Source organism: Lissotriton vulgaris, chromosome 3_1, assembly GCF_964263255.1.
Source record: "Lissotriton vulgaris chromosome 3_1, aLisVul1.2, whole genome shotgun sequence".
In the NCBI taxonomy this organism is placed as follows: Eukaryota; Metazoa; Chordata; class Amphibia; order Caudata; family Salamandridae; genus Lissotriton; species Lissotriton vulgaris.
The window spans coordinates 1078788795-1078815232 of NC_141689.1; the positions used below are offsets into that span (position 1 = coordinate 1078788795).

The window sequence follows — 26438 nt, forward strand, 5'->3', positions numbered from 1 at the left end:
GTTCATGAGGGTGAAAAACAAGGTGGACTCTGTCTCTTGAGAGCTTGGGGACCACATAGACACCATTGGCCCACTTTAACTCGTGCTGGGGGGCTCAGTGCAATGGTGCTTGGAACCGTTGGGTTTTGGCAGTTCTTTTTGGGTAATACCTGCATGATGCAGGAGAGCAGCTTCTCTGCTCCACGGCAGTCCCTGGGTCTTTGTTGAAGGCAAGCAATCCTCCCAGGCTGTGGGAGGCATGACGGCTTGCAGGACGAGATGACTTTTGCAAAGTTCAACTGGAACAGAGGACAGGTAGGCAGGCTAAGGTCAAGTCAGTTGCTCCTTCTTCAGTCTTTATTTTCGTGGCTCTTCAGTCTTCTACTACGTAAGTTGAAAGGATCTGGTTCCAGGGGCTCCCCCAAGTACTGGACTTAGGAGCATAAAGGCAGTGCAGTGTAGTAGCCAATGGGCTACTGACCCCTGGGGTCACTATGCCCCCTATATGACCACGTCCTGTGGGAAGTTGGCATAACCCTATCCCAGAGTTCCTAAGTTTGCCATCACCAAGATGGCTAACTTTGAAAAGTTTCCTTCACTCAGGCAGCCCAACTTAGGAGTGGCACTCGCCTCAGTGTGAACGTGCCTACCAGTCCAGGTGCCAAATAGCTCTGGACAGAAGGGGCATCGCCTCCTGTGAGGGAAGCCAAATTCGGGCTCTTTGAAGCACCAGTGTCTTGGAATGCTAATCTGCAGGTCATCCTGTGGGAGTGGGTGAAAACGCACTGCTTGAGCAGCCTTACTGTGTGCATGTATAAATAAATCCAACACTGGCATCAGTGTGGGTTCATTAATATGAGATGTTAGATACCAAACATCCCTATTTTCAGTGAAGCCATTATGTAGCTAGGGAACTCTTTTTCACCAGTGTCCAGAACATGCTTGACAATGCTTCCATGTTCACTTACACTGGCAGTAATGGAACTGCCCTGCACAGGGGCATATCTGCTCAAGCAGATATGTCCTCTTATGTAATATAACACATTAGGGCAGTAAGGCACGTTGTAGGGGTGACTTGCATATACTGCATGTAGAGGCTGTAGGCATGTACCTCAGGATATGTGCCATGTTGTGTTTTCCCTTTTGTCTGCACCAAAACACACAACCTTCAATGGCAGTCTTGCATGAGTTTGGTGCGGGGTGGCACTATTCGTGCTGCAGCCCCTAGGGACCCCCTTTAGTACCACAGGACCTAGGTACCAGGGGTACCATTTACTAGGGACTTACAGAAGGTACTAAAGATATTTTCAATTGGGGAAACAATTGCATAGTTTTGGGAAAGAGATCTGGCACTGGAGACCCGATAGCAGGAATCCAGTGCACTTCCAGCCAAAATCACATCAAATACCAGGTAAAAAGTGGGGGTGACCATGTCAAAAAAGTGGCACTTTCCTATATCAGTCAAAAAAGGAGATGGACGGGAAATATATTGTCAATTGTGTTGAACACTGCAGAGGAGTCTCATAAAAACAAAGAAGCAGCTCTGTCCAAGTCATAAGCGATCAAAGGTCAACTGAAGAGGCAGCAAGAATAGACAACATGCTTCAAAAGGGCCAATGAGAAATTGACACAGGGGAGGTTTCTTACTAAGATGCGAATCAGGACTGATCACGATTTAAATTTATGAACCTAGTACCATGACTTTTCGCTACTGGGATTTCAGATTTATAATGTACGGGAGGATGTCAGGAACACAAGCGTTAGCAACCATCTTTCCTTTAAGGTTAATGGGTCTTTTCCTTTTGAATCTTTATTGAAAACCAAAAAGACAAGTTTTATGCAAGATTTGTAGTCTACTAATTCAGAGTTTGCTATGAAGAGTGGATATTTCGAGGCTTGCTAGAACAGGCACTCTGTACACAACGACTGAAATACTGTGTTCAGAAACCGAAGAACATGGTGTTCTTTTATTTCGATTTGCTTGGTCTTTAAATAACACTGTTAATGTAGTGCTGTATGAGGAGCTTCATGGTAGTGTATGGCTGAACATGAGTAACCCTCAGCTCCCTAGAGATGCGCACCCTTGCCCCTTCTCTTATGATCCACTCATGAAGGCCAAGAGACATAGGACAGTATTGTTTCTCTATACGCTATGAGCACCTCTTCATCCGAGGGTGATGTTTAATGCACTTATTATCGAGAGGTCCTGTCAAATGAAAAAGAGATCTTGTTTAAAGCAAATCAGGAATTTGGTGGTAGCCATGGTATTTGGGTATTGGCCATTACAGGTGCCATGGATATATGGAGGCAATTCTTAGAACGGCATTTTTTGAGAAAAGCTTTCGATAAAGTTTCAGACAGTCCACCAAAATATGGCTACAATGCTCAAGTACCGCAGTTATGAGCTGATTCCTCATGCCCCATCATCAGAGTCAGCAATGTGAGGTAGATTTGTGGACTGCCTTGGCATGTAAGCCAAAAGAGGTGTTCACAAAGTTGAAATGCTGCACTTCATTTCTGAGGAGGATAAAAGACTTAAGTCAATAGTCCTATATGTGCATTAAAGATTTACACTTTTGTAGTACTTCTACTGAGCTCAGTTCAAAGTTTCCTACCATGTCCGTGCATTTTGATTATTCCAACAGGTGTGACTAGATTTATCCACATCTTTTACTATTCAGACCTTAGCAACAGTCACTCAGATACCTACTCTTAATTCCAAAGTCTCAGGCAGCCTGCATCTGGGAATGCTTAATGCACTGTAAAAGGCCCAATTTTAATTTTATTACGATGTATTTTATGATGATTTTAACATTTACATAATGTAGATGAATTTGTTATTGACATGTGCATGCAACGGTTTTTATTACTACAGTGAAGTCTAGAGCAGCATAATCTTGTTTCTGTGGATGCAGAGGTAGCAGTACTGAATGTGTCTTTATTTTACACAGTCTTAATGTGACAATCCAGTCTTATTGATCCGTTAATCCCCATTAGGCTGGAATATTTGACAATGGCAGTGATGTCTTCACCCAGGTTTCACACTACAAGATGTCGAACAAACGTTTTATTTACTTCATCATCTGAAATCTATAAACACTAGACTGTATATGGATGTGTATCAAGATCTTCTACGGTTTATAAATTTACAGAGAAAATAAATGCTATATCTGAAAATATGATTTTGCAGCTTGAAAATCTAGATTCAGATGCTTTTCACCATTCTACCATCTAGTTGTTTGTTCCATCAGTGTTAAAAGTATTTTTTTCCTGTGGGTGTTGACTTGAGTAGAGTAGTATAACTCACTAGGACATCAGCCATTCGCCTACAATGCTCCCCCGTATGTGACTTTCTTTTAAGATGTATTTTATCAACTCCCCTGCAAAACAGTAATTATACACCAACAGCCTCCCCCCCCAAAAGGAGGAGGAGGAGGATTGAACAGAGAGTTATTCTAAATAAGTATTATAAAATTGTTGGATCTACTATGCTACCTTCTTGTGTCTGTCTACACAATGTAAATGTAAATGTAATGGAAATGTAAATGTAAATTGATACTTGTATAGCGCACTACTCACCCGCAAGGGTCTAAAGGCGCTTGTACGAATACCGCTGTGGAACCCATCCTGGCTTTCCCTGTGAGGCGTCCACTCCTGGGCACCCCCAAGGTGGAGGCCAGGCATCCTTAGCGTTGTGGGGGCCGTTGTGGAGATTAGGCAAGCTATTGCCCAGAGTTGCAGAGTGGGACTCCATGATTGGAATAGGCACCGAGGCGAGAATTATCAGGTCCGTGGAATTTTTGAGCCCAAGACCCGCCGAGGCGGGGAATTGAACCCTGGTCCCGGGCTAGACCTCTGCATCAGGGTCTGCCGCTCTAATCATTGAGCCACACTTCTCCACAATGTTTGGTAAATGGGTGTCATGCTCACCATTTCACCGCATTGCAGAGGTCTTGTAATAAAAAGACAAATTTCTCTCCTTTCATACTTGAGGCATGTTACCATGGCGTAACCTCTAACTTTAATTTGATAGCTGATTTCGCAATTGTATTATTTGCAATATCCACCTCACAATAGTCCCTTTAATTACAGTTGTGCCCAGTATCTGTGAGGCATGAGCTATAAAACATTTTTTTGCATTTCTTAATGGATTGAGTCTCATCAATATAGTACAATACAGCTCTTCTAACACCCAGGGTATGTAAAGTGATACCAGCTTTGGTGTAGAAACTGGATTTGTTCTCAAAACTGCTTCGCATTTGTGTACCCGTAAGAATGGTGTTTATATTACTAGCACTTGCAATTCACTAACCTTTTCCCTCCTTAGAGAGGCAAACCCCATTAGAAAAGTTGTTCTTCAAGGAAGATGTTTTGAATTAGCTTTGTGCCTAGGTTCAAGTGGTGCTTTCATTACTCGATTTAACAATACATTTAAATCCCATTACGCAATGGTATCAAGTGTTGTTAAAACTATTTTGACCTCTTAATAAATTGTCTAATAACTATGTTTTAATTTAACCCCTTTCTGAATGGTCACCGCCAGTTTCTTCATATTTTTGGGACTCGCCTGCTGGTGATTTTCAACTCTAAAACTGGGAAACTCTTATCCAGTGCCCAATGTTTTATGCCATCTAAAACATATTGAAATTGGCATAAAAACTGTTTGGCACATTTAAATTTCCTAAAACGATGTAGTACATGGTGCAGAAGTAAATGCATGGCATTAAATGCCACTTGTCGACTACCACACTCACTGTACTGTCCCCTACAGCTTGGATTTAAGCGTACCCTGTGTAGCCTGCCAGCAGCAGCTTGAACCCTGCTACACAGGCACGTCAAAATCACCCTTTTGACAGGCAGGAATACCAGATTTTAAACATTAAATAAGTCACCCCTAAGCACACCCTGCTATCCAGAAGGTAGACCACATAATATTTAAGAGTGGAACACAAGTGACATTAGAAACTAACATGCTCCCTCACTGACTAGGACCCAAAACAGTGACATCACTAGGTGAGCTGTAAATGGGCATAAATCAAGTACAGATTATGCAGTTGAAATTATATCTTTTGACATGTACCAGACACAGACTCCATACATAGATGACTTTGTAGATTTAATAAAAATCCAATCTAATGGTTTAGTCAAATTTGTATTAAATATATTGGAAATGTAACTTTCAGAAAGTTACTTTTGCCCTGCCTGAAAATGCTGGAGGCTAATTTGCAGTAGCTCTCTAGCAACTACTTAGACTAATACTTGGTCTAAATAAAATGTGGAAACTTGTCAGAGCAGAGACTATGATTGGTAGTGATCACATATTTTCTTCCCCTGGAAAGAAAACCAGCTGGGGTGGCCCAGGAACTTAATTTACTTCGAAGTGGCCTTCCCTGCCGATTCAAATGCGAGGTGACACCTTGGCTTTTGGCCCCCTAGTCAGGCTGTCACCAAACTCAGTGAGAGGAAAGCTATCTCCAGAACCGGTTTGGAGTGATCACTGAGGGATGGGCATACATGCTCTGCACAAGGGGCAAAGTGTTTCTCAATCATGGATTTTGAGAGCGAGGGGCACTGTGGGATTGCATGGAATAGGGCAAACAGGATCTACTGAAAGAAAATGGGTAGGGTTATCCCCAGGAATATTTACCCAATTGGTTAGGAATTGTCCAGGAGTCACCACCACCCACTAGCTGATGCCAGACATAAATGTAATAATGCAAACAAAACAGACCAGTAAACAAGGTTGAGACCTGGGTGAGATATAGTTTCACACAACGTCTTACAGAGTAACATTAAAAAAAAAACATTTGCAATGCAATAGGTCTTGCATTAAGAACATTTTAACTATTGGTATTGTAAATGACATTTTTTTAATTTATGTTTTGTTTTTGAAAATAGAAAAATTAATAGCTTTGTCATTTACAATGCCAATAGTTATAACTTTCGCAAATGTGACACCTATAAGCATTTGTAATGCAATATGTGTTGTATTTACATGACTTACATATATTGATATTACATATAACAATGACTTAATTTTTATTCAACAATTAATACTTAAATAAAAGTTATTGTAATTTATAATGGCAATAGCTTAAAGTTTTGTAAATAACTTTTGTGAATATTATGTTCAGTGTATTTTATTGTGACGAAAATCCAAGAACAGAAGTGAAATATTGTAATGAAGCTTGAAACATTGAGAGAACATATTTGAACCAGGTGTTTTTGAATGGTTGCACAGATTGATGCTGTGGTGGCGTTGAGTGATGTTGTTATGGCGAACGAGTGATGCTGTGGCGTTCAGTGATGCTGTGGTAGCGCATAGTGATGTTGTGGTGCTCCTGAGTGATGCTGTGGTGGTGCGGAGGGATGCTGTATGCTATGCTAGTTTTTTTTAGCTATCTTATGTTTTGTTTTGTTATGCTATGCTATGTTTTGCTATCCTATGCTTTGAATTGTTATGCTATGCTGTGTTTTGTTATGCCATGCTATGTTTTGTTATGCTATGCTATGTTTTGCTATGCTATGCTTTGTTATGCTATGCTATGTTTTGTTATGCTATGCTTTGTTATGCTATGCTATGTTTTGTTGTGTTTTATTATGCTATGTTTTGTTTTGCTACGCTATGTTTTGTTATGCTATGCTATGTTTTGCTACTCTATTATATGTTTTGTTTTGCTATGCTATGGTTTGTTGTGTTTTGTTATGCTATGCTATGTTTTGTTGTGTTGTGTTTGGTATGCTATGTTTTGCTACGTTATATGTTTTGCTATGCTATGTTTTGTTGTGTTTTGTTAAGCTATGCTATGTTTTGTTGTGTTTTGCTATGTTTTGTTATGCTATGTGTTGTGTTTTGTTATGCTGTTTTGTTATGTTATGCTACGTTTTGTTTTGCTATCCTATGCTTTTTTTTGTTATGCTATGCTATGTTTAGTTTTGCTATCCTATGCTTTGTTTTGTTATGCTATGCTATGTTTTGTTGTGTTTTGTTATGTTATGCTATGTTTTGCTATGCTTTGCAATGCTATGTTTTCTTATGTATGCTATGTTTTGTTATGTATGCTATGTTTTGTTGTGTTTTGTTATGCTATGCAATGTTTTGTTATGCTAAGGTTTGTTTTGTTATGCTATACTATGTTGTGTTTTGTTATGCTATGTTTTGTTGTGTTTTGTTATGCTATGCTATGTTTTGCTATGCTTTGCAATGCTATGTTTTGTTATGTATGCTGTTTTGTTGTGTTTTGTTATGCTATGCTATGTTTTGTTGTGTTTTGCTATGTTTTGTTATGTTATACTATGTGTTGTTTTATAATGCTATGCTTTGTTTTGCTACGCTATGTTTTGTTATGCTATGCTATGTTTTGTTGTGTTTGGTATGCTATGTTTTGCTACGCTATTATATGTTTTGTTTTGCGATGCTATGTTTTGCTGTGTTTTGGTAAGCTGTGCTATGTTTTGTTGTGTTTTGCTATGTTTTATTATGCTATGTGTTGTGTTTTGTTATGCTATGTTTTGTTATGTTATGCTATGTTTTGTTATGTTATGCTATGTTTTGTTATGCTATGCTATGCTTTGCTTTGCTATCCTATGCTTTGTTTTGTTATGCTACGCTATGTTTTATTGTGTTTTGTTATGCTATGATATGTTTTGTTATGCTATGCTGAGGTTTGTTTTGTTATGCTATGCTATGCTATGTTGTGTTGTGTTTTGTTATGCTATGTTTTGCTGTTTTGTTATGCTATGTTTTGTTATGCTATGCTTAGTTTTATGTTATGTTATGCTATGTTTTGTTATGTTATGCTAGGTTTTGTTTTGCTAAGCTATGCTATGTTTAGTTTTGCTATCCTATGCTTTGTTTTGTTATGCTACGCTATGTTTTGTTGTGTTTTGTTATGCTATGATATGTTTTGTTATGCTATGCTGAGGTTTGTTTTGTTATGCTATGCTATGTTGTGTTGTGTTTTGTTATGCTATGTTTTGCTGTTTTGTTATGCTATGTTTTGTTATGCTATGCTTAGTTTTATGTTATGCTATGTTTTGTTATGTTATGCTATGTTTTGTTATGCTATGTTTTGTTCTGCTATGTTTTGTTGTGTTTTGTTATGCTATGCTATGTTTTGTTATACTATGCTATGTCTTATTTTGCTATGCTATGTTTTGTTTTGCTATCCTATGCTTTGTTTTGTTATGCTATGCTATGTTTTGCTACCCTATGCTTTTTTTGTTATGCTACGCTGTGTTTTGTGATGCTATGCTATGCTTTGTTATGCTATGCTGGTGAGGATGTGCGAGTGTGTGAGAGGGTGAGTGAGGGTGAGGGGGTGAGGGGGTGTAGAGGGGGTGTATGGGGGGTGAGGGGGTGAGTGGGTGTGAGGGTGAGGGGATGTGAGGGTGAGGGGGTGTGAGGGTGTGAGGGTGTGTGGGGGTGAGGGTGTGTGGGGGTGAGGGTGTGTGGGGGTGAGGGTGTGTGGGGGTGAGGGTGAGTGAGGGTGTGTGAGGGGGTGAGGTAGGGTGGGAGGGTGAGGGGGTTAGGGAGGGTGAGGGGGGCGTGAAGGGTGTGAGGGTGAGGGTGGGTGAGGGGTGCGAGGGTGTGAGTGTGAGGGGGTGTGGGGTTGTGAGGGTGAGGGTGTGGGGTTGTGAGGGGGGTGTGAGGGTGAGGGTGAGAGGGTGTGTGAGGGGGTGTATGAGGTTGAGGGGGTGTGAGGTTGAGGGGGTGTATGAGGGTGAGAGGGTGTGTGAGGGGGTGTGTGAGGGGGTGTATGAGGGTGAGGGGGTGTATGAGGGTGAGGGGGTGTATGAGGGTGAGGGGGTGTATGAGGGTGAGGGGGTGTATGAGGGTGAGGGGGTGGGAGGGTGTGAGGGGGAGGGGGTGTGAGGGGGAGGGTGTGGGGGTGGGGTAGTGTGAGGGGGTGAGGGAGGGTGAGAGGCTGAGTGAGGGGGCGTGTGGGGGTGAGGGGGTGTGTGGGGGTGAGAGTGTGAGTGGGAGTGAGTGGGGGTGAGTGGGGGTGAGTGAGGGTGAGGGGATGTGAGAGTGAGGAGGTGTGTGAGGGTGTGTGAGGGAGGGTGAGGGTGGGTGAGAGGGTGTGTGAGGGTGAGAGGGTGCGTGAAGGTGAGAGGGTGCGTGAAGGTGAGAGGGTGCGTGAGGGTGAGAGGGTGCGTGAGGGTGAGAGGGTGTGTGAGGGTGAGAGGGTGTGTGAGGGTGAGAGGGTGTGTGAGGGTGAGAGGGTGTGTGAGGGTGAGAGGGTGGGTGAGGGTGGGTGAGAGAGTGGGTGAGGGTGGGTGAGAGAGTGGGTGAGGGTGGGTGAGAGAGTGGGTGAGGGTGGGTGAGAGGGTGGGTGAGAGGGTGGGTGAGAGGGTGGGTGAGAGGGTGGGTGAGAGGGTGGGTGAGAGGGTGAGTGAGGGGGTGAGTGAGGGTGAGGGTGTGTGTGAGGGGGTGTGTGAGGATGAGGGGGTGTGTGAGGGAGGGTGAGGGGATGTGAGGGGGTAAGAGGGTGTGTGAGGGTGAGAGGGTGTGTGAGGGTGAGAGCATGTGTGAGGGTGAGAGGGTGTGTGAGGGTGAGAGGGTGTGTGAGGGTGAGAGGGTGTGTGAGGGTGAGAGGGTGTGTGAGGGTGAGAGGGTGTGTGAGGGTGAGAGGGTGTGTGAGGGTGAGGGTGAGTGAGGGTGTGTGAGGGTGAGTGAGGGTGAGTGAGGGTGTCAGAGGGTGAGGAGGGGTGAGGGTCTGAAGTAAATGGTGGCAGGGCAGACATCATAAGACAGAGAGAAGAGACTGCTTGGTGACTGCGTTGGTCAGTTTCAGAATCAGGAGGGGCATAGTCAGCACAGTCTGCAAGGGATCAACGTGTCTAGAGGCAAAGCATAGCGGATATAGCATTGCAGCTAGCAAGTCGAGTGTTTTCAAGCTGAGTGTCCCTAGAGAGATGGCAACACAGCAACAGCATTTGAGGAGCAAGGCTACTGTAAACATGCATGGTAGGCTTTCACTTCCGTCCAGAAAAAAAATGAGAAAGGTGCAGAGAACGCCGAACAGAACACGGCTTCCCCGCGAAATGGATGCAAAAAAAACCACAAGCTCTCGGCATTGCTGTGGCGGGGGAACGGGAGCGCATTCCTTTGAAGTCTGATGGGGGGGCGGGGGAGCGGATTCCTTTGAAGTCTGATGCAGAGGAGGCTCAGACAAATGGTGGTGTGTGAGCGGCTTCCTTTGAAGTCTGATGCAGAGGCCGATGGTGTTTGATGTGCACGCGCCTGCCTCACATGAACTGTACGCGATCGCAGGCTAGGTAGACTTATTGGACTGCTTACTATTATCTTGCCTATTCAATTCCTAACGGGATAGAATAGTCGAGACCTAATTAGTTCATTATGGATAACTTAATTATAAGGAAAAAGGAACATATGGATGGCACAATAAATTTCCTGCTTGAAATCTTTTTTTTTTCTTCAACATATTTTATGTGCATTTCAATCTTGTTAACCCTAACCACTGTTTTTTTTTTTGGAAGGAGTTGAAACATAGTACTGTTCTATGTCTGTATCCGTTCCAAATGGCACCCCCACAGCAATGAACTAGGCAGTCTGCAATTCTGTGTCATAAATTTGAGTACTCATTCTTAATATCCATTTGCCCTTTTAAAGATGTCATAACTAAGTGATAGTTAATGTGGCAGGTACAGTCAGATTGGGTAATATTAGGTCTTCCTGTAAGGAATGTGCCACATTAAATTCTCTTTATTTTGTATATCAAATACCAACTCTGGGTCATCAGCAACATATTCTAAGTTTCCATGTTTAACTCTATGTTCTCTACATGCTTGCGCTGTTGCAAGTGAGATGGTGCAGGTGGTGTTATGTTTTCCCTCTAAGAACTTGAGTATCTTCTGTGGGTCTTATCTGTAATAGTCCAGGATTTTTATGGTCTGACAATTAACTTTTTTTGCGATTCAGTTCATTTAGCTTTTCAAATTAATCTTTCTTGCTTCTAACATGAATTGACACACTGCTCTTTGAAGGACTGTCAGCACTTAGGTTTTTTCCTTGTTTTCGAACTAGATCATGCAACATTTGCCTTTCAACTGAACTGGACTGTACTTTAAAGTAAGGGTCGATTGTTTCTATGTCTTAGGGTTTCATTATGCCACAAAGTCAAATCTGAAAGTTTATTTTTATGTTGTTGAACTTGGAGTGTGTTTCGTCGTCACACTTACACCTTCCTTGCTGATCTCAATTTATATCTCCCTATCTGGCATGAAACCTTCTCAGTAACTCTGAGTTTGTTTGGGAAAGATGTGATTTTTGTATGTCATTAACCTCTTTAAAGGAAAGTTGTCTTAGTATTGAGCACTTTTATTTATAGTGTCTCTCTTTCATGCAAATTTGTCTAATTATATTCAGTCAGCTTCCATATTTTGTCTTTTGAGGTCTTTTTACTATCTTTCAGGAGTCACTGAGTTCTTAGGGCAGAGGTCTCCAACCAGTCGATTGCGAGCTACAAATTGCTTGCAGAAACCTTAATAGTAGCTCCCAGCCTTCATTTTAAACTAAGAACTGCAATAAATACAGTGCTGTGTTTTCCTTTTAAAGTTAAGGAAAGGCTATGTTCATTATACATTATCACCAGACTGCAGACAGTAGAGCCTGATGATGAGCAGTGCTCCACTCAGATGTATGATTCATGTGAGTCACAGAAGTTCAGAACAGAGGCACTGAGTTATTCGACTCAAATAAAAATGGTTTTCAACTCAATATTGAAGCACAAGAACAAAAAGATATTTCTGAAATCTTTAAAAGAGAAAGCATTTAAATGAGTTACCTTGATTATTAATGTAACTCTTCATTTTAATGTTCTCCCTTTTCAAAGAGTCACATTTACAAACACCAGGCAGCTTGCTCCCAGTGGCTGGGAGCACACTGCCCTATTTATAATTGAAAATTAGTAAGTATCCTTTAAATGGGAGGAATTTAAAGTGAAGAAAAATGTTTCTATGAAACTGTCCATGTTTTTCTCTACTTTAAATTAAGCCAATTAAGTCCTAACGTTTTATGAAATTTGTTTCTTTACTTTAAATTCCTCACATTTATACAAATGACTATTTTCCTGTTATAAATATGGAATCATGTCTACAGGTCACTGGCAGCAATCTGGCTGCTAGCGTAAAGACCCTTTTAACATGGGAGAAAATTTAAATGATATGTTTTATGTAATGTATATTAACAAAGGTAACTCTTCAATTGAATTTTCTCCCATTTCAAAGTGTTGCATTTATACACAGCAATCGTGTTGCTCCCTGTGGCTGATAGACACGCCACCATATTTATAAATGAAAAATACAGCCCTTTATTTTTTCCATGGGAGAAATTTCAAATGCAGAAAGTTTTTCCTTATTATGAACATTTCTGCAGAACATTTGTCTGCACTTTAAATTCGCCCAATTAAAAAAATGGTTGTATGTTTGTGTTGTACATGTAGAAGTCCAGGGAGAACCTGGCTTGGCAGTTCGGGCTGGCCTGTTCCCATGAGGCACAGGGTTAGGACTGATTTGCATATGGCTTGGTTCAAACTGAAACGGCATGGTGAGCAAAATAAATCGATGGATTTAGGCCTGGATCTCTGTACAGGGGTGAATGTATGACATTGTTCTTCATTCTGTCCATCAACTGTTGTTTTAGCATTTGTTACCCCGAGTGGGATGGGTATGCCCAGACGTGGGTCCCATGCTCTCCATGCCACTGGAATCAAGCTATCCTGGCTGAAGAGGGGTGAAACCCCGAAACTGGTCCTAGGATGCTGGTTTCCAGTCCAGGGAGGACCTGGCTTGGCAATTCGGGCTGGACTGTTCCCAAGAGGCACGGGGTTTGCATATGGCTGGGGACAAACTGGAACGGCATGGGGAGCAAAAAATGATGGATTTACACCCAGATCTCTGTACTGGGGTGAATGTATGACATTGTTCTGCATTCTGTCCATCAACTGTTTGTACATGTAGCAGTGCCACATATGGTAAAAGGTATGTCCTGTGCCACAAGTACATATGACACCGGCTCTCAGTCACCCATACACATAAATCCCATTAATTCACACACATGTTCATACATCTCTTCATACACCCCCACAGACAATGCACTCACTACCACACATGGCAGCCCTATCATAGTTCCTCTAGTCACAATATTTTATTCAAACCATATTTTCGTGCTCTGCGGACATATGGTTTAAAGTCAATGAAGCTGGATGATGAGTTGTCTAGTAACAATGAGCAAGTAACCGATCCTTCAATAGCTCAAACAATTTTTACTTATCAGAAGTAGTTCTCACAACAAGAAAAGGTTGGTGTCCCATGTCTTAGGGTCTTTGTGCTTTTGAATTATTTTCTCTGGAAGGGTTTTCTGTACCTCTGATCTTTCAGCGGAAACCATGTTGAGAGTTCAAGATCCCAGTGATGTTTCTTAAATGATCCTCTGAAATATGGATGGCCCTTGATTTTTCTGTTTTTTCCAGTACTGATTGAGAAATATCGATTTTATACCAATGTGCCAAAATAAATGTTTCGCTTTGAATCAATGTTTTTGACTTAAATGATGAGCAGGTATTACAACCCTCCGACTTCAGGTGTCTCGGAAGGCATAGCATAGTTCTAAATACCATGTTTTTGCCGTTTATGACAAATGTTCGGTTACAGTTGAGACACAACCTGATGGACGTGGTCATAAAAGAAAATGGCTTTGAGGGCTTCAGATACAACACTCCTCCTTGCTCACATTTTACAGTCTAATTGAAAACAATCAGTGAAACAAATATCTCCTGGTGCCGTCAATATACCTAGGCTGTACTCTGCCTTTGAACCGGTTGTTGAATTTTCAATCAAAAATAATCTTATTTGGCAGTTTCTGCTGGACTGTTCCAATTGGAGTAAAGTCAAAACAGATTTGCATACGGCTAGGTCCAAACTGAAGTGGCCTTGAGGGCGAATGACGATGGGCTGGGATGCGGCCTGAGCAACTGCCAGTGGCTGAGATTCATTCAAGTATTCCATCCTTCACTTAATTGTTGTTGCAGTTGATGGCCTAAGTGCAACAGAATGCCCGGACATGGGTCCCGTGCTCACTGTGCCACTGGAACTAGGCTACACCTTACTGAGCAGCCCTAATCAGTGCAAAATTGGTCTCTAGTGGCTGGTGATACATTTCAGGGAGGACATGGCCTGGCAGTTCGGACTGGACAAATGTCTCCTGGTCCAAGCAGTATACTCGGGCTGTACTCTGCCTTTGAAGCTGCTGTTGAATTTTCAATGAAAAAATATCTTTCCACAGGATCTCTTATGTAATAGTCCAAACTTCAATGATGGAAACCATTTTTTTTTAATGGATATTATGTACAGGGAAACCATGGGCTTACTGTCAACGTCATAGTGAATCGTACATCTCCGCCTGAGTCGATATGATGAAGAAAAAGACGTTACATGAACGGGAGATTAGCAAGTCTACGTTCTGCTCTAAGTAAAAGTATTGGTTCCACAATCTTGATATTCACTTCAATCATAAGTCCATATGTTGACAAATTTGCATTGTAAGCAAGATAATCAGCAATCAAAATCAAAATAAATTATCACCTACTTAGTCACTGTTCGTGAGTGAATTTAATAGTGACCTCTAACAGTATATATAATCATACAGATTTTATAGAAGTCGATGTTTCAGTAACTGAGAAGTGAAAACTGGCTTGCTAACCTCCAGGAAAATGCCAATGCCACAAAGGTTACCATGCCACTATCAGCGAGCAACTTAATTTTGAGAATATGCCTGCAAAATGGCATTTTCAACCAACTACACATTATCAAGTTATTTTACGAAAGGTCCAGATGAAATGAAAACCACAAATATTGAGGTAAGTAACACATGCCCATCTGGACTACTTCTAAGCACTGTCCACATCCCAATTGCTATGTTGTTATTCCTTTAGTGAACCAAGCAGAAACCCGACTGTCAGTATTTGTGTCTGAAAAACGGACTCTTGTTATATCTATCTTACTAGAAAGACAGTTAGTTGTGCCCCAAAAACTAATAATATGTCAGCTGCTTCTGGAGTGTGCTATAAATTGACTCCCGAACAGTGACCAAGAGAAACATTAATATCATTTGATGTTTGTGTTTGAACCAAGGTCTTGGCTAATAGGCAAACTTCTAAATATAGAGATTTACTTTTGAGGCCATTAATAATAGTGTACAACCTGATCTTCTACCTGTACCCAGGTTTCTCGAAGGGCGTCAGTTTTATAACTTCCATGGGTGATAGAGTATTTTTCATTGGCTTGAAACCATTGACTAAAACTATACTTTGGAATAATCAAACAGAAGTGTGGCTACTTTACCCAATGTTACAAATCACTGTCTTCTTATTTTTTATACTATTTTCTGAAAAACAAACACCAATAGAACTTTAACAGGAGACGATAAACTATGTTGCCCAGCAAGACTTGTCGAAAGTGAAAAACAAAATGATATGATATACAGCAATATTTATATTGGACTAAACAACTGCAGACTGTTTCTAATCTATGGTTCTGCTGCAATATCATAGAATAGGACAATAGCAACACATCCTAGTCGTTTCAGATGTCATTGAGCTTGTTGAATTATTTTTTCTTCTTTTCAAATATGAAAGATATATAGAGACTAACCTTTAACACCTTTATCTCTTGCAAAGCAGCTGTCAATCGGGTTTCCAACTCAGCATTTCTTGCTGTAGCAGCAGTATCAATCTCTCCTGGTGTAGAATTTGAAGAGGCCGTCTGAGATAAAGCATAAAATAAAGTTAATCAGTAGCACAATATCATTAAACACAATAGCGTTATTCAAAAATAAAAGTAGTTTTAAGATCAACTACCCAACTAATATGCTTACCTTTATTATCTGGGTTTAAAGATCGATTGTAGGAAAGTGCCCCTTTTTAGGTCTCGGCTACGCATGCGCAGTCTCGCTGGCAAGATTCTATGTCTCAGAGTAGCGAGGTTTAAACCCGCCCCTCTTCTCCATTCATTGGCTGGCCTCCTAAACGGCGGCCAGCCATTGGAGAAGAGGTCTCTGTGACGATCTCTTTTTGCTGTAAGTCCCGTCCTTTTCAGATTGAGGCGCATGTTTTTTTCGTTTCTTTCTCAAAAGAAAAACACGCCCCCCAGTCTGAAAAGGACGGGGCTTACAGTGAAAATAGAACAGATCAGAAAAGTTGGTAGCGCCCATTTCTAGTGAAAGCGATTTACGTATACATTGGATGAAGTTGCGCTCTTGGACTTGGTTTAACGACCTTTTGAACGTTGGACAGCCTGACCCACAGAGCTACTAATGGTTCCATGATCTTACATACTTTATCAGACTGAGAATTTGCTGCTAAAGGAGTTTATGATTCTTCCAAATTAATGAGGGCAACCCATCTCTCCTGTTCTTCCTTGTGGATAGTCAAAAAAAAGTTGACTTCAGTTGCAATATATGCAGTTTGTGTTGCACTGGCTTTAATATGGCTAAACTGGGGATGTGCTTATTTGTAGGTCGCTGGGGAATGCAAAGAAATGAAGAGCGCTAAGAGGCGCCACACCCTTGTTGAATTCAATTGCAGGACATTCCTCACACGTCACTGAATGGGAGAAAAGCATACTCTGCCAAGAGTACAGAGAGACCGCGATGCCCAGCCAGTGACGTCAGCATCCGCAGCGTGTGGCCGTAATAGGCGGGAACGGAGAGGCAGCGCGGGCATGCCGCTCCAGTCAGGGCCAAGCTGGGGGCAGGCAACGCTGGGCGCCCATGGCCGTGGTGCTCGGACTGTGCAGGCTGAGCTCAGGAGTCGCCCTGATACCAAACTCCATCAGGGCTAGGAAACCATTGAGGTCACCCTAGGAAAACATCCACTGCACAGATAGAGGTCAGAGGGTGCAGCGAAACATCACGCTAGTCAGGGTCGGGCAACCAATACTGCCACCAAATGCGGGTTAGGTGCATTTTTATATAGCGCAAACTCAATTTGGAGGTACTGGAGTGCTTTAACATGAGCACCAATTGCATTATTCGTCACAAAGCAGGGCGTTGGTTGCTGGAAGGGTAGGCGGAACAGGGGCTGGACAGGGAGGTGGCAAGTCCCACTCCTGTCGTCCATTTCCTCGCTGTACTCTGGCGGCGGAACGAGGACAATGCAATATCGTGGTTTTTGGACGCAGGCAGAGTATCGAGGAGCTGTGGAGGGTGGGGTGGGATCACGACATTACTCCTCTGAAGCCCTCATGGAACACTGAGGGCCAGAGGAGGTGCAGCAGGCTGGCCCAACTCTGATCGCAGTGATCCGGGCTCAGTTGTAGGTGCTGCCACCGTCTCTGTCCTGGCAAGGGTCATTGTGAAGGGAGCGCATCTCTGCCGACTCATCTTTGACAATGATATTAACTAGCTAGCTTCCTTGAGAAATGTGTGGTGGACTACAAACATGAGTGCGAAGTAAATGTGCGCTTGACACTTGTATACGTTAGCGATCATATAATCTTGCTTTTAACACACACTAACCTGGGACCGCCCGTGGACCTGAAACATACCCATTGTATTTTTTGTATATGTATACCAGCTCATGCCATGTAAATACATGTCTACGGCACTTTTAGCACTACCTTTCTCTAAAGACTCACTTAAGACGCCAGTACAATTTGCACATTTGTGTCTGGCCCTATACCTGCGTGAGTCTGACATAGACTTGTTTTTAATCGCTCTAGATTCACTGGTAATGAGGGTGACCTACTTATGTGAAACTCTTTTTTTGTCCGGCTCACGATTGCTGCCTGTTAACTCTGGGGGACCTAAGATCAATATTTGACACTTTTACTTTTCTAGTATTTAGGGGCTTTTGACTCCCTAGGAGCTAGTGTCGTGCTTGCGACTCAGATTGACATGCTTGTGACCCATATGGACATGTTAATGGACTACTGTAGACTTGCCTGTCACCCGTTCTGTAGGTAGGTATGACCTAAATATTTGACGCCTACATCCAAACACTCGTGTATCAGCATTGCGTATGGCCCTTTAACATATGAAAGCTGCTGAAGCATTCCTATATACCTGTCCTGCCAAAACTTGACTGTATCCCCGCTGGCTTTCTTCTGTCTCGACAAAGACGCCTGTCTCTTATAGACCGGTTTTCACACCTCCGCCTTACATATCTGTAGAAGAAGTACTTCTGCCTTTATTTGGCCCTTATAGATCTTCAGGGTTTTCTGAAGCCCAAACAGCTTGTAATTTGTGCCTTAAACTATGCATTTATCGGGGGAGCAAATAAAAGGTTCACGTTAAATCTGATTGAGAGATTTTTTTGTTTACTTTCCTTGAGTTGCTTTTAGGTTATCTATTACTCTTTGTCTTGAGTGACAGCACAATAAAACAGAAATGCTGCGGATACGGGTGCCCTTAGCATTAGTATCTCATGTGTTTTTGTTCAGCTTAGGTAGAGGGATTCACATTCATCCAATAGCAGATGATGTCGAAGACATTTGGTGACATATGAGTCGGTTTCAAACATTCTTCTGCTGGAAAATAATCTGGGTACCACTGACTACATTTGAAAGGACTTTTAGTATTTCCCCATCATTTGTCAGACCGGACAGGGAGAAGGTGAAACGTGGTAGTAACAAGGGATCCAGGGAAACTTTGCCTGAATGAAGCTAGTGGTGATCCATTCACACACGAGTTGGATGGCCCAAGTGAAACATTTTACTCTGAGGTAGGTGAATAGAAGGGGGTGCAGTGACCCCTCTAGAAATGCAGTTAAAGGAATTAGGGGGCAGATGTACAAATAATTTGTCATAAAATACTGCCCCGTAAGTGCAGCAGCCGGTGGAGAGGTAACGCAGAGGGGGCCTGCCGCATGTCAGCCCCGTGTGCAGCCGCCCAAGAGCCCAGACAGCGATTGAACCCCCACCGGAGGAGCAGCCTGAGGAGAGCCGGTGAGTGGGGCTCAACATAGTCCGTGTTGGGGAGGAAGAGTCAGAGCGGCCCGTCTGGCAGTGGGCCGCTCCACCGTTGTTGGGCAGTTCCTGGAGTGCTCCACATTCCTGTGGGGCCGGTTCTGTTTTTGTGTTGTGTGTGGCTCTGTGTGTGTGTGTGTGGCTCTGTGTGTGTGTGTGGCTCTGTGTGTGTGTGTGGCTCTGTGTGTGTGTGGCTGTGTGTGTGGCTGTGTGGCTGTGTGTGTGGCTGTGTGGCTGTGTGTGTGTGGCTGTGTGTGTGTGTGGCTGTGTGTGTGTGTCTCTGTGTGTGGCTGTGTATGGGTGTGTGGCTCTGTGTATGGGTGTGTGGCTCTGTGTGTGTGTGTGTGTGGCTCTGTGTGTGTGTGTGTGGCTCGGTGTGTGTGTGTGTGTGTGTGTGTGTGTGTGGGTGCAAATGCAATAGGTCACGCATTTGCGAGAGAGATTAAGGTATTGACATTGTAAATGACAATGCCATTTATTTATCTGTTTTTCAAAACCAACACATAAATAAAAATGTTGTCATTTAAAATGCCAATACCTCTAACTTTTGCAAAGCCGAGACCGTTGCATTGTAAATGCTTGTTTAAATGGTCACCCACACTTTTTGCTGGGTATTTAATGTAATTTTGACAGAAGTGCACCGGGTTCCTGCTATCCAAGTCCCCAGTGCCAGAGATCTTTTCCTAAAACTGTATAATTGTTCCCCAAATGGCAAGACGTTTAGCACCCCTGTAAGTCCCAAGTGAATGTTACTACTAGTACCTAGGGCCAGGGTACTAAAGTGGAAAGGGCTGCAGCATGTATTGTGCCACCCTAAGGAACCCCTCACCGCACACATGGAGATTACCATTTGCAGACCAGTGAAATGGTGCAGACAAAAGTGAAAACACAACATAGCACACAACCTGTGGGACATGCCTACAGCCACTATATGCAATAATATGTAAGCTACCCCTACAGAAGGCCTTACAGCCACAAGGCAGAGTGCATAATATCACACGAGTGGACATATCTGCATGAGCAGATTTGTCCCTTTCATGTCTAAATCAATTCTTGGACACTGCAAGTGAACAGGGAAGTCATCAAAGTATATGAACTGGGCACTAGTAATTACAAGTTCCCCAGCTATGTGATTGCTTCACTGAAACCAAAGGTGTTTAGTATCAAACAGCTCGTATTAATAAACCCACACTGATTCCAGTGGTGGATTTATTAATACATGGACCCAGAGGGCACCTAAGGTGTACTCTCCAGAATTCTACTAGCCCTCTAGTGTGCTGGCTGACAGCTACTGTTCAACCTGACACCACAGATGCACTTCTGACTCCCAAGCAGGTGAGAGCACCGCTCTCAAAGGTCAGGAACAATTACTGCTCTGGCATGAGGTGTTTACAACTCCCCGAGCAGGATGGCTAGTAAATCAGCAAAGCCAGAGGCTTCAAAGCCTCTGCCGCCTTTGATATGCAACCCCGGCTTCCCTCATACCTGAGAGATGCCACCCCCTGCCCCGAGGCCCATTTTGCATCAGGACAGGTGGGAAATTAGTAATGCAGGAGGCATGGAGCACACCCAGGTAAATACACAGACCTAAGGTGAGCCGACAGATATGCTCCACTCTAGGAAAATTCCACCATCTTGGTGATGGCATAATTAGAAACACTGGGGCAGGGTTATGCCCACTTCCCACATGAAGTAGTCATATAGGGGGCGTGGTAACTGCAAGGGTAAGTAGAGCATTGGCTACTATAATACACTCCCCTAATGGCCTTAAATTAAGTATTTAGGCGGCCTCCTGACACTAGAACTACAGACTGACCTGACTAAAGAAGAGGAGGACACTTATGAGCCAATCAACATGAGAACTGTTTTCTGCTGTGGACTTCTGGCACTAAACCCTGCCTTCTGCTCCAGACTCAACAATTGCAAAGCCCCGACCCGCCCTGCAGCTGTGTATCCTCCACAAGCCTTGGAAGGTTGCCAGTACTTCAAAAACTAGTCAGCATTTCCCTTGCAGTGGAAGAGCCGCTCCCCTACATTCTGAAGGCACAGACAACGACGTCCAGTTCAAAGAAGATGCTGAGCACCGGGTCCACCAATACAGAAGCTGCCCAGAAGGAGGTCAGCACACTCAGAGGTCAGATCCGTCTGCTTGTCAAGTTTGGAGACACAAGGACCCAACGAGCCTCCCTGCAGCAATACCTGGGGTACCAGACGTCTAGCCGTGATCAACACTTGTTTAGAGTCCAATCCGGAATCCAACAGTCTGAAAACCCACCAGCCAACAAGGGCAGTCCGCTCTGCAGATGCCAGGATCTAGAGTGGCCCAGCTGTCCTGTTTTGTCTCCTTTTGCAGGTCCTGACCGAGAACATTGGCCGAGTACGACACATGAGGGCCAGCATACCATAACTCTGCACCCGAGCTTCCCTGCCCGTGTCCACGAACACAGACTGCTCCCCTTGCTACCAGGTCCCTCTCGTACTGTGCCCCTATTGGGAGCTCCCAGATTGCCCCCAAGTCCCCCTTAGAAGCCTATTTCTAGGTGGCCGCCAATGGTGGAGCATGCAGGCTACTAACCCGTCCAACACTTTTGCAACTGGACACTCCAGGGCAGGCAAACCGAACTGCTGTGGAACTTGGGACCTTGGCCCCCTAATACCTCACGACCTGAAGGGGACCCTTGAAATCCTATTACAAATACATGTATGCAGCAAATGTTCTTCTCTCCATAGGAAAGCATTCCCATGTAAAAAAGGCTAACATTGCTAAAAACTGCAAAAGTCATAATCTGTAAAGTACTTACCCAATTAAGAAGTTCTTGGTGTTGAAATATATATAAAAGTGTGTTATTTTTCTAAATTGGTGTGGATCTCCTTATTGAGTGTGTGTATCATTATTGATTCTGTGTATGCCACAAATGTCTAATATTCCCGCTGATAAGCCTAGGCTGCTCGACCACATAACCACAAATGGAGCACCTTGGTATTGTTAAAGCAAGTCCCTGTCCATTTATAAGGAAAAAAAGGACTCTTTGCCCAGTTTCTCTCTTTTTGGTAAACTGTAAGACCAAGCTTCCTACAACAATGGATTTCCTTAAAAATATATGTGACGCATGCTTATCTAAGCATAATTTGCCTTCCTTGTGCACAAGAGTGAATTAAATCTGTTTTTATCCGAGAGAATCAAACCTCTAGAAGATACAAATACGGGCTTAATTTGCTTGCAATGCTAGCATCAGCAAGGTAAAACAAATTCTGGATTAGTTCTCTAAATTGAAAACGCAATGGCTCTCAAATGCCTGTCAGATCCAATTCACTAAGATCACACATGGACACCAGCCTAAGCTTCAAAACACACAGCAAAAAGAAGATGCAGCTTTTCTAGCACCAGCTATGTCTGCTCTACAGAGTAAAATGTGTTTCTAACAGATTACAACTTCAGACGTGTTGTTCAAAACTGTCCCTATTGCATCCGATTAGAGGCAAAGCTCCTGCATGTTAGGGTCCCAGGTTCCCAACATGACCCATTTAAGAAGTGCGATCCATGCTGCAGCATAGCCAATAAACATTTTGAACATGAGTGGCTCATCTTTACGCTCAAAGAACTTTTCTGGCTCCTCTGGTTATCTGCAACATCTTCAAAAATACCACTAGGCCCACTAGTGCCAGAATTCACTTTATTTCCTGTTAGAGGTGGAAACAAGACAAGATACAAACACAAAAACACTCCTCAGAGCGGGGAGAAAGGCAGGTTGGTGAGGAATTTGCAGGTAAAGAATAGCCACCAGAAGGATTGTGACAAAGTAAGAAACGGTTTCTTTTGATGCATACTGCACGTTCCTTACTTCAATAATCATTACCAAAGCAGAAACGGCCAAAGGATAACTCACTGCAGCCAAGAGGTTTACTATCCAACCCCTTGGCACTGGCGTACAGGAAGCATACCTTGACCAAAGACAAGTCAGATTGGTTGCGTCCTCAACAGCAGCAGCACAAAAGCAAGGTGTATGTCTAACCTAAGAAACATACTAGCCAACAACCCTACTATGGAGCAAGAAGTTGGATAATGACGACAAAGCAATGCCCAATCCCATCAAACCAAAGTAGAAAACAAAATGGGAGACACTAACAAACTAGCAACAAGAATAAAAATAAAAATCACTCAAAGGTAAGGATTTACAATTCAAACCCAGCCACCCAAACTTGAAGCAGCAAGTACAAATTAAGCACTACCTCCTGATAAAAAGTCATATACAGAAGGGTGAATTGGAGTAATATTGGAGGCCAGAAACCAGCTGTGATCACAGTGTCCTTGTAATCCAAGAAGCCCCGGATATCGGGCAAGTACTGAATATAGAGCAAAAGTGACAGTACACCAGCAGAAGGGACAGAAGGGCTACATTGCCAGCCTTGAAGTGTTCAGTAGCAGCTGGTGGCGTTTGGCAGATCATTATGTGAAGATAATTCTAAAACCCTTTGAAATTGAAACCATCTACGGGGCAGGACCAAGATAAACTCACCATGTTGCACAAGCAAATGATGAATAGGAGAACAGATACAACAATGAAATGAATTCTTCCTCATAGTCAAAATGGCAACTTCAGAGGGAAGAATTTAGCTAGAGCCACAGAAACATCAACAGATGTCAAGCAAAAGCAAGGGACTTGGGTAGACACTTGATCACAAAGGATGGCAACAGACATCAAACCACAGTAGAGAAAGAACACTAGTTCTTCCATTTGGAAACATCTAATCAAACACCAAAGTACCAATGTAGCTTAAAGTAAGGCCCTTCTCGAAGACGAGAGCAACAATAATTGAAAAAGAGAAGCAGCCAACAGAGGAAGGAACCATCCCCCTAGCTCCAAACTGCAGCAGTCCGAACTTTAAAGAACCATCACACTACACCTCAACAAGGTGAGGCAAACAACACACAAGGGATCACAAACATTTGAGGCCACCTGCTCCTAATTTAGAAGGAATCATAACAGAACAAAGGCAGTGGACCCAAACAGACTGCAGCACCAGTATCAACAAACCCGGGAGAAACAATTTGCAAATACCTATTTAAAGCCACTGCAACAGACCACAGTGACCTTCAACTATGACTGGCTAGGCACCTTTCAAAGGAGAAACAAGATGGTCACAGAATAGCCCCAGAGACCGACTTACCAAAAGTTAGGGGGCTGGCACGGAATCTAAAATGGATAAGGCTCTGATCATTTGACAAAAGCTTCCTGGTGCAGTGGTAGACACCGCCGGATGGATGGAAGGAAGGAAGGGGAAGGTAGGCCTGGGTGAACGTCACCACCTAGGCCTGGTCAACACCAATTGCTGGAAATTCCAGTAGAGGGTCAGGAAGCAACAGGCTAAGTGCAAAGCCGACTGGGCACTAGGCCTCAACCTAACCAAGGAGGAGGCAAGCCAGAAGAAGACTGAGTTGAGGGCAAAAAAAAACCTTCCAAACTGGGTAGTTATCAAAGCCAGACAGGAGGGACACCTGTCAACTGAATCAATATACAAGGCCCAATAAAGGGGCAAAGAGGACAGATCTTCAAATAAAACTTCAGGAGCTGGATTCAGAGCAAGACCTAGACTGACGTCACATTCTCAGTTCTGCAAGGTCCACCACAGGTTCCACTGGCTATCCACCAGTGACTAAAGGTCCGAAATACACGAGGCTCAGGAATGGCCCAGTGCCTGTACTTACCTAGCTGAAGACATTAGAACATAGAAATACCAAGAGTGGCTCGAGAATCCAGTAAAACAGAATATAAAGCAACACCGTAGAAAACTTCAGAAGTGAGCACATTGGATCCATGCCAAACAGCACAGAAAAAAAGAACTGACATAAAGCGGGGTGGAACCATATATGGCTCTGTGGCATCCTATCCCGAGGGTTTAAGAGTTAAGTCTGAGGCATGGGACCGTCTGTCATACAGGAGAACTATTTCAAATTTGCCAGATCCAGTCTGATACCTGGAGAGTCATAATGTGAGGAATCTGCAGGTAGAATAATTCATTAGACGCCCAATTTAGACAGGCTGACAGTGGAGCAGTTTATCAGTGAGCTCCAGTAGCTGAAACATGTAAAGACCTGGAGCTGTGCAGAAGGGTTACAAAGGATACATCTACACTACCACACTACTACACAAGGTGGCTCGAAATAGAAACCATGATTTCCACAGCCTTCAGCATATAGGGCATGTAGAGTGATCAGCACAGTAAAAGGTAATGTACAGAAAGTATTCCCAACTACAGAATTTCAACAAAATGACTAACTAATCAAGTAGCCCATTTAACTGAGGAAAAGTGTGATAGCATAGCACACCTTTTCACAGCAAGAGTTGGAGGAACAAGGCAACATTAAAAAAGCAATGTAATTCTTTCCTCCTACTTTTCTGCTTTTATGTCAGAGCCAGCTAGCCTTCCACCACTGAATATCAAAGCAGCGGGTTGGTGTTGTATGTAATGAAAAGCTTTAAAGATGGTTAACAAGTAATAGTAACCCTGCATACAAATTTACTTAAACAATAAATCTCTGTAGCCACACAAACAACAGTTAAAAATGCAAAAACTGAAACTCAGCTTGCTTCTGAACAAACGCTCTCAGGATTGTCAATTAAAGGACATTTGGCAAATTGCTAGCTGACTAGCAGATTTTTGGTCACTACTTACGTAAGCTAGTTTTGTACTTGAATTAAAAGAGAAAAGCTATGTAACATTAACACACAACACAGCACAGCACAGCATTGCAAATCCCCCCAACACATCCCACTCCTTACCCAACCACAAAATTAAAAAAACGACATTTGATTATACAATGGGACTATAAGTACAATTCATCATATTATTTATTTTCCTACAAATGACAGCTTAACTGGTGATTTACCTTTTACAAATAACAGAACTTTAGTGATGAGGCCTAGGTTGGGTATGATAGGAACACTTACATTGAAGTGTGTGCAAAAATAGAGAACACTAAACACTTGGGGCCTGATTACAAGTGCAGTGGTCTGACCGCCGCCGCCTCATTGGTTCAACCGCCGATTACGAGGGAGGAGGTCAGACCACCAGAAAGCCTGACACAATACCGCCACCTCCACCAGGATCCTGGATCCTCGTTGGGGTGGCGCTGAGGATAGCGGTGGTGAAGGAGGCGGTGGCAATGCCAGCACCACTATCCCAATCACGACCAGCCTTTCGGCTAGCCTTTCTATGGCAGGGACCCCGCCACAAAAAGGTTGGTAGAAAGGAAGGGAAGGAGCACCAAACCCAGCCCCAGGACGATCATGCCCATTGGGCAAAGTGCATGGGGGAACATGTTATACCCTCCTCGTATTGCACTGCTGTGAATGCTCTGTGTGGCATGCACAACATGATGCATGGCACACAGTGCACTGACGTGCAAGTGGCGCTGCCACGGTGGCAGCATATGCGTCAGCCTTTCTATGAGCCGAATCATGCCGCCACCG

At 43.3% G+C, this 26438-nt stretch overlaps 1 protein-coding gene across 6 annotated transcripts in view; it reads right to left on the reverse strand.

Moving 5' to 3' along the window:
• USO1 (USO1 vesicle transport factor) overlaps positions 1-26438 on the reverse strand; it is a 682652-nt gene that overhangs the window by 18732 nt on the left and 637482 nt on the right. For all 6 annotated transcript variants that reach the window (XM_086961508.1, XM_086961506.1, XM_086961505.1 and 3 more), the window contains one exon: positions 15655-15765. In XM_086961508.1, coding sequence (XP_086817634.1) covers positions 15655-15765 — 111 coding nt within the window. The remainder of the gene's footprint in view (positions 1-15654; positions 15766-26438) is intronic.